The sequence below is a fragment of the Medicago truncatula genome, chromosome 8, assembly GCF_003473485.1.
Source record: "Medicago truncatula cultivar Jemalong A17 chromosome 8, MtrunA17r5.0-ANR, whole genome shotgun sequence".
Classification (NCBI taxonomy): domain Eukaryota; kingdom Viridiplantae; phylum Streptophyta; class Magnoliopsida; order Fabales; family Fabaceae; genus Medicago; species Medicago truncatula.
The window spans coordinates 11772403-11787736 of NC_053049.1; the positions used below are offsets into that span (position 1 = coordinate 11772403).

The window sequence follows — 15334 nt, forward strand, 5'->3', positions numbered from 1 at the left end:
ATTGGGAATTGTCATTAAAATTCTAGAATGTAGTATTTATAATATATTTCTCACACTTATAAATAGGTAAATTTACGTAAAATTGCATTCAGATGTAATGAGAATGACATTGAAGGCTTCAACATAGTCACTAAACTACCATAATTCCTTCACCAACTATATAATTGATATTAGTGATGGTTTTAGTGAGGAAATCATTATAGAAGAATCAGTTCCATGTCAAATTTCATAACAAACATTTAACTCATCAATTTACAAAGGGATTTAATGAGGGATGTTTAAACCATTCTCTCACTGGTAATTGGTAATTCAATATTTGTATTTAATACCGAAATCCGTTCCTAAATCCGTCACAATTAGTTATGGAATTTTGTTCCTCCCTAAAATCCGTCTCTAATTTGCGTTTTTTTAATAATGATAGTATATCTCACCTCTTAAGATAAGTTAATAAGTAATGTGTTCCTTCTAGTCTCATATTGCATTTAAATCAAAGTTGCGTTAAGTGACATAGCAAAATATTAATTGTGGTCACCAACCACTCTCTTAAATTGTTCATTTTGCACACCGACTTCTACTATACTATTAAACTAGAAAATGTGAGGTCTTAGGCTCATATGCAAAAGAAGTACATATCACGACTCGGCTGTATAGTAAATCATTTTGTAATCTAATGATCAGTGCTATAGTAATTTAAATTACTTCAAATTATGTGGTCCAAAGGAAAGAAACTAATAGAAGGTATGTATGTTCTCTCTATTCTATTTCTCAATCATGGTTGTGTGATATCCAGTGACATGTGTTCATTCTTTTGCAAATAAATTTTCAGTAGCATCTGATTCAATTTACTCTTTAATATGATTTTGTTATCTCATGACATAGACTGTTTGAAGGTAGAAAGTAATTTTAATAATTTTGTTGCCTCATATTTACTTTCTTATTTAAAGTTTGGCTTGATTTACATCGAGAGAGAGGCAAGCAGTTGCCTATATATTGTTACTTTCACTGCCAATGTGAATTTGGTGTCAGCCAACATTAATGAAATAATCAGTTTGAGTCGTGAATTTTGTTCATGTTACTTTTCTCTGTCACTTCTTGCACTATCCATCTATTTTCTTTTAAAAAGTTTCATGGTCTCTTGGTTTCTTGAAATTCCAAGGTTGTTCTATCTTTCTTTCTTATTTTGTTACATTATTTTTTTAGGTCATGAATGATGAGTACAAACATTTTTCTGAACACTTTATCCAGATTTCTGTGTAATTTATAGTGGTTAATGGTTTTCATGGTTGTTTAGTATTATTTTAGCATTTGATTATAGCCATAAAAGGAGCGATTATGAGTAGTTTATAATGAGCCTATCAGTATGCTTTCATTACATGTAGTTGAATTTTTTAAGATATTTAAATGAGAAATATTGATGTATAGAAATCTTCATGCATGCAACAATCAATGTTTTAAAAAGCTTTTTCACTATAGACAAAATAAGTGTCTGCATAGCTGCCAAAGGATTACTTTTCTTCACTATAGGAAAATAAATTATTTATGTTGAAAGACAATTTAAATTTTCCTTTTCTTCACTCAAATAGTAATTCTTTAGGCATTTTTTGTTATGGTAGGTAAGTGTAACAAGCCTTTAGGCTATTTGACATAGGAGATTTATTCGCAGCTTTTCAAGTTTATATTGTATCTAAATGTATGCAGAAATCATACATTTAAGGAAAAAAAGATGACGATGATGAAGAGAACATATATCACGATAAGTGATATTTTTTAATTTTAATGTATTCGATAGGCAGGTTATGGGGATTGTATCAACACCACTTGAAATGTAGTATATAAAGAGGTGTTCCAAAATGTGTGAAATTAGACGTAAAAAAAAATGTGTGAACAACTGTTATATGTCCTAAAAGATAACGTAGTTTATGTTGAATTGTTTCCTTATCTATGTAATGAATCATATTGCAATCTATTAGAGCGCCTCCAATGGTGAACTCACCCAAAGTTATTTTGTGGGTCCTACTAATGTCACATCATTTTGAAGCAACTCACTTATTTTTTACTTCAATGGTGCAACCTTAAAAACTCATATTGGGTCCCACAATTTTATCTCACATACTAATATTATATTGGTATTTATTATATGTATCACAACTCTTTATTCATGTTGGGCCCACATAATAACGTTACTTCAGAAAATAACGGTGTAGTGGGGGACCCCAATGGTAAAACCAACAAAAGTACCATGACTTTGGGTACTCCAGACTGGCGGACCAAGCAAAATTCCAACCGCTGGAGGTGCTCTTAGCTTCTCCATTGTTCATGACCCATGCGGCAGCAAGCAATTGTGTAGGCGGTGGGACTATGATTTTATATTTATTTATTTTATTTTTTATGTAATGAATATATTCGGAACTTTTTTAGCTTCTCCATTTTTAATGTCTCGGGCGGTAGCACGGGCAAAAGACCTAGTAGTGATAGTATATCTCACCTCTTTAAGATAAGTTAATTAGTAATGTGTTCCTTCTAGTCTCATATTGCATTTAAATCAAAGTTGCGTTAAGTGACATAGCAAAATATTAACTGTGGTCACCAACCACTCTCTTAAATTGTTCATTTTGCACACCGACTTCTACTATACTATTAAACTAGAAAATGTGAGGTCTTAGGCTCATATGCAAAAGAAGTACATATCACGACTCGGCTCTATTTAAGTTCAAACCCAAAACAAAAAAAAAGAAGTGAGGAGTTCAGGTAGCCTAATATCTCGACCCTCTTTGGTTCAAATTCAAATATTGTCGCAAACTTTTGGCCCCTAAGACTCAAGTTTAGACATAGCAAACAAACACATGTGATTAATGAAGATTATGACTTGTAACTTATGAGGCTCATCTTAAGTATACGCCCATGAAGAAAAGTGCAACTACTAGAGCAAGAAGAAATCCATGCCATAAGTCTTCAACAAGAGCGACAAGGAGACTCGCATGCAACTGAAAATAAAAAAAGATTCATGTCAGAAGTCTTAAACAAGAGTGATAAGGAGACTCAAACAAATTAAGAGAATTAAGGAATTCTTTTTTGAGGGGAGAATTAAGGAATTCTTGTTCTTTCTAAAAGTCTTCAACAAGATAGACAATAAATTCACATGCAACTAAGCCGCAAGAGTGATCATTGTTAGAAGTCATTAACAAAATTAAGGAGCAAGAAGCCTTTATAAGGCTCACGTTTTAAATAAGTACGACAAAGAGACTAATAATAAATATCCTGACAAGAGGTGTAACAAAATTATTATCACGAAGAAGTTAATATTTTTCAAACACAATCTAAGTGTTGTCATATCTTTGTTTTGTCTTAAATGTGTTTTTGGTTTCCCTATTTTAACATTTTTGTAGAGTGGTCACTATATTTTAAAATTTGACAGTTTCGCTTCCTTCATCGAATATTTGATCTCATTATGATGTGTTTTAAATGGGATTTTTAAGGTTTTTTTTTTTTTTTTTTTTACAATTTTGTCGATGTTGATCTTTTTCCATCATCGAATCATATAACACGTCATTTAAATCATATCACATTACCAATTTTATTTTAAGCAAAAATATAATAAATAAAAATAAAGAGATACAAAGATTAGTGGGAGGTATTAAACTTGACCAAAGTATAACCCAAATGGGAATAACACAATACAATACAAATGATGAAAATAGTCATATTTTAGTGCAAAAATAAGATGGAGGGATCAAATCCGCAAAACGATAAAAATAGGAGGACTAAAATCGCAATTGAGGCCTAATTATTTTTTCTTAAATAATGGCTCAAAATTAGTAGATATAATACAAAATATTTATTTACGTTAAAATAGAGTAAAGTGTAATACATGTTTATTCGATAAAAAAAGTGATTTATAAAAATATATATTACAAACGAGCCAAAGGAGCCTAATTAAAATATAAAGGAAAATTTCTTTTAAAATAAAATATAAATGTTGAGTGGGATGTGGTTGAAAAAAGAACGAGTAAACCATCAAATTAGTACATGTCTTTGTACCAAATTTTCAATTTGGTCACTGACTCTATTAATAATTCAAAATGGTCTCTGTCATTGTGAAGTGTTTCTTAGATTGGTCTTTGACTCTATTTGTTGTTTTGTATTTTGAGTGTTAATGACTCAATATCATTTGAATATTATTTAGTGGTTAATGGCATAATGCATTTTGGATCTTATTTGGTACGTTAATGGCTTAAAATGTAAAAAAAAATTAATAGAGTCAGGGACCAATTTGAGAAACACTTGATAAAGACAATGGCCATTTTGAGTTATTACTAGAGTCAGGGACTAATATGATAATTTGGTAGAAAACGGAGACCGATTTGTGGTTAACTCAAAAAAGAACATAAAGAAGGGGCTAACGTATAATTAAATAAAGATTGATGCACTGTTCAATTCTCTTCTTTCACTTCACCTGAGTCACACGCACAGAGAGACGGTGAGAACGAAGAAGATGGCTAGCGGCGGTTTGAAGAAGATGTTAACCTCTGCAATCAACGGAGGTCTGACTTCTGCACGAGCAACCATATTCGGTCATCAATTGAACCCTTCAGGGAAGAAATCTGCTCACAAAATTCTCCGTATGAAAATGTTTGGTGAAAAAGTTGCTCAATGGTACCCTCATGATATCAATGAAGATGACCCTAATGTTATGGCTCGTCAACAACAAGAGTAATTTTCCTTTTTTCTTTCTTTTTCTGATTGCTCACTATGTGTTTGTGTTTATGTCTCTGTGATGTTATTTTTTGTTTTTTTGGAGTTTTTTATGCGGGGTTGCGTTATTTGGATTGATAAAGCGAGTAGTGTTAAAAAGTTTAGTTTTTTTCAATTGGGTCTATGATGGGGTTTGGTAATTCAAATTGCATTGAGTTATGTAGTTAATAGAAAAATCTGCTGGGGGTTGCTCACTATGTGTTTGTGTTTGTGTTTGTGTTTGTGTTTGTGTCTTTGTAATGTTCTTTTATTTGTTTTTGAGTTTCTTATGTGGGGTTGTTTTATTTTAATTAATGGATGGAACAGTGTTGTAAAGTTCAGTTTTTTTAATTGGATATATGATGGCGTTTGATAATTCAAATTGAGAGAAGATAGGATTAGAAATGACAACATTAGAGAAAGAGTTGGGATAACACCTATGATAGAATAGATGGTGGAAACTAGAGTTAAGTGGTTTGATCTTGTTGAGAGAAGATTTGTAGATGTTGTAGTAAGGAGAGTAGATCACGTGGAGGATAGTCAGATCACTAGAGACAAAGGTGGACCTAGAAATACTACAAGAGAAACTATAAAGAAAAATCTAGAGATTAATGAGTTAGATAGAAATATGGTATGTGATAGAGCATTATGGCGTCGTTTGAACCATTAGCTGCCCCCACTTGGTGGGATAAAACGTGGTAGTTGTTGTTGATAATTCAAATTGAGTTATGCAGTTAATAGGAAAAATCTATTGCAATGAAAAATCTGTTGTGGATTTGTCACTGTGTGTTTGTGTTTATGTCTCTTTGACGTAGTTTCATTTGTTTTGAGAGTTTTTTTTATTTTTTATTTTTATTTTTTATGTGGGGTTGTTTTATTTTGATTAATTAATGGGTGGCATAGCATCATAAAGTTCAATTTTTTTTAGTTATGCAGTTAATAGGAAAAATAGGTTGTTATGAACTGAAATCCCATGTAATGGTAAAGGGGTTGAGTGAGTTTAAAGGGTGACTGTACAAAACAACCCTCGTATCATGTTTTTTGAGCAAATCATCAATTGCTTTTTCGATCTAGGCACGATCTTTTTGCACCTCACTACCACAAATTTGAATAGGTCCACATGCCTTGACTATTCATACACGTCATAAAAGAAACAAGAACTCGGTAACTATCGTTGACGTGAGTGATAGGAACACTCTCTTTACAACACTCATTGTTGACATTACCTTTTCTTGAAGAGAGCTTTGTGCTTAAACTCATTGTCCATAATATCAATTATGAGGCTTTCATTTTTCGAAAGAACAATGGGAAATGGACTCCTAATGTTGCCATTAATGGTCTAAATCCCTCCCACATTAGGCTGAAAGTTCAGCTTAGTAAGTTTTCTCTAGGCTGAACTTATTTCCTCAATCAAGGATTCATTGGTTTCATGGGATGATGGAGAATATGAAACCAGCTGGTTACTGAGTTGTTTTGTTAGCTCCTTTCCTTGGATTGGTTCATTTATCAGATCAACATGCATCATTTTAGTGGTCTCTTCCGTTTTGTGTATATGAACTGATCTCAACAATAATGGAATCTTCCGCTTCTTTTATTGCATCTAGGGCCTTGAGTCCAATTATAGCTAAGGTCAATGAGTGGCTGAGTTGTCGAATGGGTCAGCAAAAATGTGAAGTGCTCGTGAAGATGGGTATGAGAGTGAAGTGAAAAAATGTAGGGAGGGTGGGAGCTAGCTAGCTAGGTGTTAACTGCTTAGTAGAGGAGGAAGTGGTGAGGCAAAGTGTGAAATAGAGAGGGGTTGCTCGAGGAGGGTGAGCCAAAGAGGGATATATATGTATAGTCTTAGTATATAGTCACCTAATAAACTAAAGGGTTAAATATGTTTTTGGTCCCTATAAATATATCAACTCTTCGTTTTAGTCCCTCTAAAATTTTCCTTCGATTTTTAGTCCCAATAAAATTTTCAATCTTCACTTTTGGTCCCTCTTTTAAAGTAAACTCATATGTAGAATTCATATTATTTAATGAAATTTTCCAGAAAAATTCAAAATATTATAATAATCACTCCAAAAAAAATTCAGAATTTTTGAACAAAACATGAATTTAATATGAATTTTTATATCTTTTACGGTTAAAAATTCATATTTAATTTGTGTTTTGTTAAAAAATTCTAATTTTTTAAAGGAAATTTTTTTTAGAATATTTTACATATTTCTGCATAATTTCATTAAAAAATGCAAAATTTAAATAAAAAATAGGGACCAAAAGTAGTGATTGAAAATTTTATAGGGACTAAATGTTGAAGAAAAATTTTAGAGGGACTAAAACGAAAAATTAACATATTTATAGGGACCAAAAACATATTTAACCCTAAACTAAAATTACCTCATTCATGGATATTCTTAGTTTATTGTTTTGGTGGGAAACGGTGAAGTTTTCTCTATGAATGTTGGTTCCATTTTATTGATGTGTTCATTGATATCATCCATATTCACTGTACGTTAGACTACTTTTTTTGTCAATGTCAGATCTTCTTTGATATTCAATTTAGGTGAAGTATGTATATGGTTTTCCCTATGATATTTGGCATATTCTGTACTGGTTATCTTACATATATTTCAAACTCATTCAAGAATTTTGATACATTTGTTATTTTGTTCTATGTAGACGTTTATCGAAGCTTGAAATGTTGAAGCGTCGAGGTAAAGGCCCCCCTAAGAAGGGACAAGGAAAGCGTGCTAAAAAAAGCAACAAATAGATTATACTCTTGTCTTGAATTCATCCTATGGGTATATTGGTTTAAATCAAAGACTAGTTGTTGTTTCTGCAAACACTTTTGAATTTGATTTATTTGATCAGAATGACAGATTTCTTATTGACCTCTTCCTGGGAGAAAATTTGAGAGTTGAAACCGTCTAATTTGGTTGGAGATCTGTCTCTTTTGTGCCATTAACGTTTCATAATTTGATGTAGTCTACCTTGAATGTTTATCACAAGGTTATATATAAATAGCCTTTTTATTTTGTTATTAGTCTTAATGGTGTGTTTTGGTAAGCAGTTTAATTGCTTATTTAAGCGTTTATGTATGTTATTTCTATTATCAAAGAGGATCGTTGAATTATTTTCATACTAGTTTTAAACTGCTTTCATAAGCTATGTTGGGGTGATTATTACTATAAGTAAAATTGTAAATGGACATCTATTTTTTATAAGCTATTGTCATAAGTTCCACTCCATTCGTTCCAAAATACATGTCGCAGTCAACCACTGTACACATGCCGATACATAATTAAAAATTCATAATTATTCAGTTTCTTATCTAAAAGATAATTTTATGTAGGAAGTAATATTATAATGTCCTAAACATGTCCGCAATTTAAAAATTCAATGCTTGTGTCCCTTTTTTGAACTTTTTGTCTATTAAAAATAAAGGTAAAATATTTCTTTATTTTAGTACATGGATTAATGTTGGGAAAAAAGTTTGAGGGAAAAAATATATTTCAACTATAAAAAACAATGTCACGTCATCAACAAAATTCAAAACGGAAACAGGCAACCATATGGCAAGATTTCCTAACACATAGGAAGATTATCAAATTACACAGGTAAATTTGTGCTTTATATTATTACAAGGGTATTTTTCTGACGTACTTATATTATATGGACAATTTAAACAACTAACCCTATAAAAAAAATTATTTTTCCAAATTTTTAAGGAATTTTTTGTAATAAAGTATCCAAATTTATTTTTGCATAAATCATGCTTATTTACTTAACAAAACAATGTAAATATAATCTAATAATTTCACCCTAGAAAATACATTATTTTAACTCGAAATGATTTAAATCATCCACAAACCTCATTAACTTAGATATATTATTACTTGGGGATTCATTTTAACGGTTCTTATGACTTAGAAATTATCATAATCATATGATACAAACATACAGTCACATCACACGGGGTTTTACATAGGATCATATTTCAAACAAATTAACACACAAAAAAAAAAAAAAAAAAAAAAAACTCAAAAGCATGTATAATCATTTCCCATGATTTTGTAGTCTTAGAAATCAGACTGATTTTCGGTTTTCATAATCATACTAGTCTTATTTCAAAAAAATAATCATACTAGTCTTTAAAATTACATTCAATGCTTCTCCAATTTTAGGCTAATACATACATCCTATATTTTTTTCTTGACTTTGTAAAAGATTCTCGATAATTTTCTTAAGCTCTAATATTACTCAACTACTATTTCAAGACATATACAACACTCAACATTATTACTCCAAATTTCACTGTATTCACACAATTACTTTACATCATTCATTTTTTGACACAAACAAAACTTATGTCATTTCATTAAAAATAATAGTAGTAATACAACTTGGAATTACATCAAAAATAATGCGTGAAGCATGAGATAAAGTTGTCTTTACAAGAGCATGAGCGCTTCCGTTTGCTTGACGCCTAGTAAACATAACTTCATGGTTGATAAAATTTTGGAGTAAGACCCGCTCCCATGCTAATTATCCGATCAACGGTGAAAATTGTTGCGTCGACATTACATTTTAACAAACCAGCCCTGGGAGGCTGCCAAACTGTGGCATGTGTCTGCTGCTGAGTCATGGTGTGAGACTGTTGTACTCGTCTAGCCCATTCCCAAGCGTTGAGCACTACTTGTGCACGCTGCAAAATCTGATCGAGTGATTCAATTTTGTTTTTCCACAATTTCAAATTTCGTTTTTTCCATATACTCCAAGAAGTCATAGAAAAACTCATCAATTGCTCCACTAACAATCTCTGCCACATGCGAGTGAAAACATCACCAAAGCTTTCAGCCCCATCCATCAATTCTTCCAACAAAGACCAAATATTTACTTTCCTCCAACATGTTATACTATCCGCACAAACAAGAAATAGGTGCCAATTATATTTTGTATAAGATTGACAAATTACACAATTTGAAGTACACTCCACTCCTTTACAATTCAATCTTTGTCCAATCGGTAGACAATCCCTTCCAAGGTGCCACATAAAATGCTTAACCTTTGAGGAATCGGTAGAGACCACAACTTATTCCAAACACCTTCTACTTTCTACTCATCTCTATTAATCAACACATCTATACAAACGCGGTATGCACTTTTAACTGAATAAACACCTTTCTTATCAAACCTCCAAATAATTGCATCATTTTGATCACGGTGAAGTAAAGGGATTTTAAAATTTCATCAAAATCCATCAAATTAAAATTATGCCTAATCAACGGTTCATTCCAAGACCTAGTTTGAGAATCAATTAAATGACTTATAGTGGCTGTTGTTGCGGGTTGAATTGTTGGAGTTGATATATTTGGATTCGCCTCATTTCAGAGCCAAGGAGAATGCCAAATCAGAATACGTGAACCATCACCAATTCACCACCAGTAACCTATTTTCAACAATATTCGAGAAGACCATATGCTACTCCAAACATAACTAGGATTGTGTCCCAAAGACGCTCCTAAAAAATTCCCATTCGAAAAGTATTTAGCTTTGAAGATTCGAGAGACCATAGCATCCGGGTTGGTTAAGAAATTTCAACATTGTTTCCCCAACATTGCTAAATTGAAACCATGGATATGACGAAAGCCCATTCCTTCCTCATAGTAAGCCTTTCCCGACCCATCCATCGGATACCCCCACGCTCCTCATTTTTCATACCCCATCAAAAAGAATTCAACATTTTGTCAATGTCATCCGCTATAGAATGAGGGAGAAGGAACACACTCATGCAATATGATGGAATAGCTTGAGCCACCGATTTAATCATGAACAAAGATTAATAGTACTTTATTTCAGGGTTAATATATTTACCTCATCCATGACAAGCATGGAGCAATCTTTAATAACACAAACACCCTTCTTTGCGAGATCCAATATCCTTCCTAGTGTTCTAACTAGTAGATGAACTGGTTGATACAAAAACATTACGTCATCTTTCAGACTGGTACCACCTATTGTTACCATAACTTGGATTTTCAAATGCTTTCCAAGCTCTTTGCACTCTTGAGATGTTTGCAAAGCCAATTCTCTTGTTGGGACCAAGAGAATCAAGTTGACGCTATTTGAAGTCCATATGATAGCTAAAGTTTAGGCTTTAACAAAGTTGATTCTCTTGGTCCTAAGAGAGTTGGCTTTGCAAACATCTCAAGTGTGCAAAGAGCTTGGAAAACATTTGAAAATCCAAGTTATGGTAACAACAGGTGGTACCCGTCTGAAAGATGACATAATGCATTTGAATCAACCAGTTTATCTATTGGTTGGAACACCAGGAAGGATATTGGATCTCACAAAGAATGGTGTATGCGTTCTTGAAGATTGCTTCATGCTTGTCATTGATGAGGTAAATATATTAACCTTGAAATAAAGTACTATTAATCTTTGTTCATGATTAAATCGGTGGCTCAAGCTATTCCATCATATTGCATGAGTGTGTTCCTTCTCCCTCATTCTATAGCGGATGACATTGACAAAATGTTGAATTCCTTTTGATGGGGTATGAAAAATGAGGAGCGTGGGGGTATCCGATGGATGGGTCGGGAAAGGCTTACTATGAGGAAGGAATGGGGCGGAATGGGCTTTCGTCATATCCATGATTTTAATTTAGCAATGTTGGGAAAACAAGGTTGAAATTTCTTTACAAGTCAGTTTTGTGGGATTGAGCTTGACCTAACCCAAGTCAAGCAGCAAATGTCCACTCTTGAACGCGAGGGGTTGTCTTGATAGTTCCACGGTAGATGTAAGAATAAATGTTTATAAGTAGTGGAAATCTCCCCCCTTACAAGACAACTTCACAGGGTTGAGTTAGACTCAACCGAAATTCTTAGAAGACTTGAAACTTGGATGAAGCGTATGTTGATTATTGATCCATAAAACACTTCTAAATGATGTGTAATTGTAGTAGCTAGATACATACCTTTGTTATGGGCGGCGCTCTTTACTAGAATATAGAAGTTGTCTTCGCCACCGCTAGCAATGTTAAGACTTTCCATTGATAGAATGAACGTAAAACCAGTTCCATTAACATTAGAGTTTTTAAATCCAATGCAGCTGCAGTTGCTCCAACAGATAGTTTGACAATCATTTATGTTATTGCTAGCATTTCCTATGGCTCTATTTGGTAAAAATAGCGGATAGCTGATAGCTTTTAGCTGATAAGCTAACTGAAGTGTTTGGTAAAAATAGTGGTTCAACTAGCTGATAAATGTAAAATGACATAAAGGGTATTCTTAATTCATAATAAAAATTATATCATTAATTTAAGTATTTGTAATTTTGTAAACTAATTTTTCTTTAAAAAAATACTTTAAATTTATTAATTTAATATATCCTATGTATTATAAATTAAATTAAATTTTATTCACTAAAATTTTATCTTATATTTATTATCATTTAAGTGTTTCCACTTTATAAAAAAAATAACATTTACCTCAAAAACAAAAAAAAAAGGTAGCACTAATAGAGTAATACTAATAACAGAGAATAAAGAAAATAACACTTACCTCAAAAAAAAAAAAAAGTAACACTAATAGAATAATAGTATTTTGTTTCGTAAAAAAAAACGAAGGTATATATTTTTTTAAAAAAAAAAAAAGGTCAGCTGATATATATACAAAAATTGGAATAAAGGGATAGTAGTCTTTATTACGTAGCTTATTATAAAAATTATAATGGATAAACATACAATTTAAATGAAATAATAAGGGTAAAATTGGAAGAAAAAGTGAGAAGCTATAAGCTATAAGCTCAAACGCTACTTGGAATAGATTCTGAAAAATAGCTTATAAGCTCGTGAAATAAGCTATAAGCTCATGGTAAAAAAGTATTACTTTTTTTGTCAAACGAGCTTATAAGCTATAAACTAAAAGCTAAAAGCTCTTTTTTGAGATTAACCAAACAGACCCTATATCGTTCAACATTTCATTTCTGAGGTAACCTGCATTGTACTGAAAGACATCACCGCGATTCCTGCAATTCGGCATCACCCCCACTTTTGGCACCCTTCATCTGTTTTATATCAATAACATGAACCAGCCCTTGCAATATCAATTTTTCCTCTGCTCATCAAACATCCTAACGCTAGAGGCAAACTAAGGCTAAATTTGATAATGCTATCAATAACTTGGTTAGGTTCACAATGCACATGATATAAAGAGTATGATGGAAAATTCCCGAATAAATCTTTAATTTGTCTAACCAAATTGTAGTAATGATGCTGCAAACTACATCCATTTGAGATAAGGGATAGTGTCGTCATCGAGTCAGATTCAATATCAATTTGAAGAAGAAAAAAAACCCACAATCTTAAAACTTAGTTTAGGGATGCAAAATGGGTTGAATCCATCGAGTTAACCGTCTTTTTTAGTGGAGTGGTTTGAGATTTTGAACTCGCTACTACTAGTAGAATGCCCTATCCGCCTAACCCACAAAAAACGGGCCGGTGATGGGGTGGGGCAGGTTGGGCCGTTGGATGTTAGAAAGAAACATTTTATTTTTAACTTTACTTATTTATTTATTTACTTATAAGTCACAATCAATCTTTTAATTTTCTCCTCTGTACAGTGGGGGGATTTTTTTAATTAATTTTATCACTTTTGTTTCATGACTTTAGCCTCATATTTTTAAGTCTTAACCGTTAGTCAATTGATAATTCAAGAAGTTTTCATTTTGAGCGTCTTATTGATTTATTGTAGATTTTTAGATTATGTAATTTATATGTTTGAATGATTATTTCCATAGTTTTAGTGGAGTCATTAGTTATTTATTTAGATTTTCTTAAAATGACTTTAAATTTATGTATTTTTACATTGCTTATGTGAAGTTTTTATTTAATAATATTTAAAAATAAAATAAAATAATTGACGGGTCAACCAGCTTATATGCTATAAAACGAGGCGGGTTGAGATTTTCAATCATACATCTCTAGTTGACCCACCCTCCTCTGCCCCTTTTTAGACGGGTTATTTGCGAGACGGACAGGACGGGTTGGCCCTTTTGTTTTTATGTTTTTTTTTGTCACAACATCAATAATAAACAATTCTTTTAAAAAAAAAAAGAAACAATAATAAACAATATTTTATATTTTATATTTTTTTTTTGTTCTATGTTGTGTACAAAAAAGATATAAAAATCCAGCCATGCCAGGACTCAAGTGGCTACCTTAGGCTGTGACTTTGGTAACAAAAACATCTAGTTACTTATAATTTCTTTTGACATGATCATATTACTTTTTATTTTGGACAAGAAGGATCATATTACTTATAAAATTAAAAATATAATAATGATAACCATTAATTTATCATTCTCTAAAAAACTAATTTTTCAAAAAATGTGAAAGATTCTTCATTTTATCCCATATTTCCCACCATCCAAACCCTTCCATTCCTCTCTCCTCCAAACTCGCAAACAAGACCTAAATATCGAGAAGTGAAGAAATGTGAATTGTGCTTGCATGTCACTTCTTTTAATATCTCAAATGACAATATCATTATTGTTAGACCGAACATCTTCACTTGAATTCAAATCTAAGATCTCGTAATTATGGATGAATTTTATGCAATATTTGTCATTTCGTCTAACTAAAAACAGTAAAGGTTTATACCGAGCGATCAAAGTTACCAATTGAGATGCCACAAATGATATGACTTTCTCCTTCATCTTGCATGATGTGTGTATCCATCCCTCCTTGATCATATTAACTTCTTGCGGCCAAAAATGAAGTTTCTGAATGAGTCCGTACACTGCACAAGTCAATAAATGCACCTTCCATTTCCATTAATGCTTTCTTTTCATCTCAGTCTTTCCCTTTGACATATCTCAGAACGTCACTGTATGTGTTGTTGATTCATTGCTCCAATATTTTTCTTGACTCTCATTAATGCAGTCACTATCATATTCACTGCATCTGTTCTTCTCTCCACACCATTTATGTGCAAATCAAAATCTTCAATTGTTCAATGCCACACTCTTTACCTCTTTCTGTAGGTTTTGTCCGACAATAATTCAATTTACTCAATTACAAGCAGAAAGACGATGCATTTGTAGTTTGCTTCCAACATTTTATGGACACATATTTTGTGACATTTATATTTTTTATAGTCCTATAAAAAGTGCATATTAAGCTAGATTGGTAGCTAGTGGTTGAGAGCATACGCGATAGATCTAATAACCAATCTGAATTTGACAATATCAAATTAAATGCATATAGAGTCTTGTATGGGCCGTTCTTGAGCATGTGCATCAAGTTCTATAGAGTTACGTCTCTAATTTATGGGGGCCTCAAATATTTGTAGGGCGTAAGAGTATAATTGTTTGGATGTAGGATATAATTTTCTTGTTATATATAGTAGGTAAATTCAAATCAAACACTTATTATCTAATAAAAAAGAGTAAATGGACAAGATAGGCTCAACCCAACTCACACACACTCACAAACAAACCAAAAACGAAATCAAGATAACGTTTTTTAGGGAGAATAACACTTGTTGTTCAAATTATCTCTATTTTTATTTATTAAGAATCCATTTTTAATATTAGAGTTCCCATTTTGATTGGA

At 32.1% G+C, this 15334-nt stretch overlaps 1 protein-coding gene across 1 annotated transcript; it reads left to right on the top strand.

The window, feature by feature from the left end:
• The first annotated feature begins 4396 nt into the window (after nucleotides 1-4396).
• On the top strand, nucleotides 4397-7858 carry LOC25500910 (uncharacterized). The gene is made up of 2 exons (XM_013589411.3): nucleotides 4397-4710; nucleotides 7399-7858. The coding sequence occupies exons 1-2, from the start codon at nucleotides 4493-4495 to the stop codon at nucleotides 7487-7489; spliced, it is 309 nt and encodes a 102-aa protein (XP_013444865.1). The 5' UTR covers nucleotides 4397-4492; the 3' UTR covers nucleotides 7490-7858.
• Nucleotides 7859-15334: the final 7476 nt, after the last annotated feature.

Bases quoted from the DNA above. Each gene is read 5' to 3' on its own strand.
- LOC25500910 (XM_013589411.3), top strand. From the start codon at position 4,493: ATGGCTAGCGGCGGTTTGAAGAAGATGTTAACCTCTGCAATCAACGGA. The intron at 4,711-7,398 runs GTAATTTTCCTT...TGTTCTATGTAG, and splicing joins ATGGCTCGTCAACAACAAGA to ACGTTTATCGAAGCTTGAAA.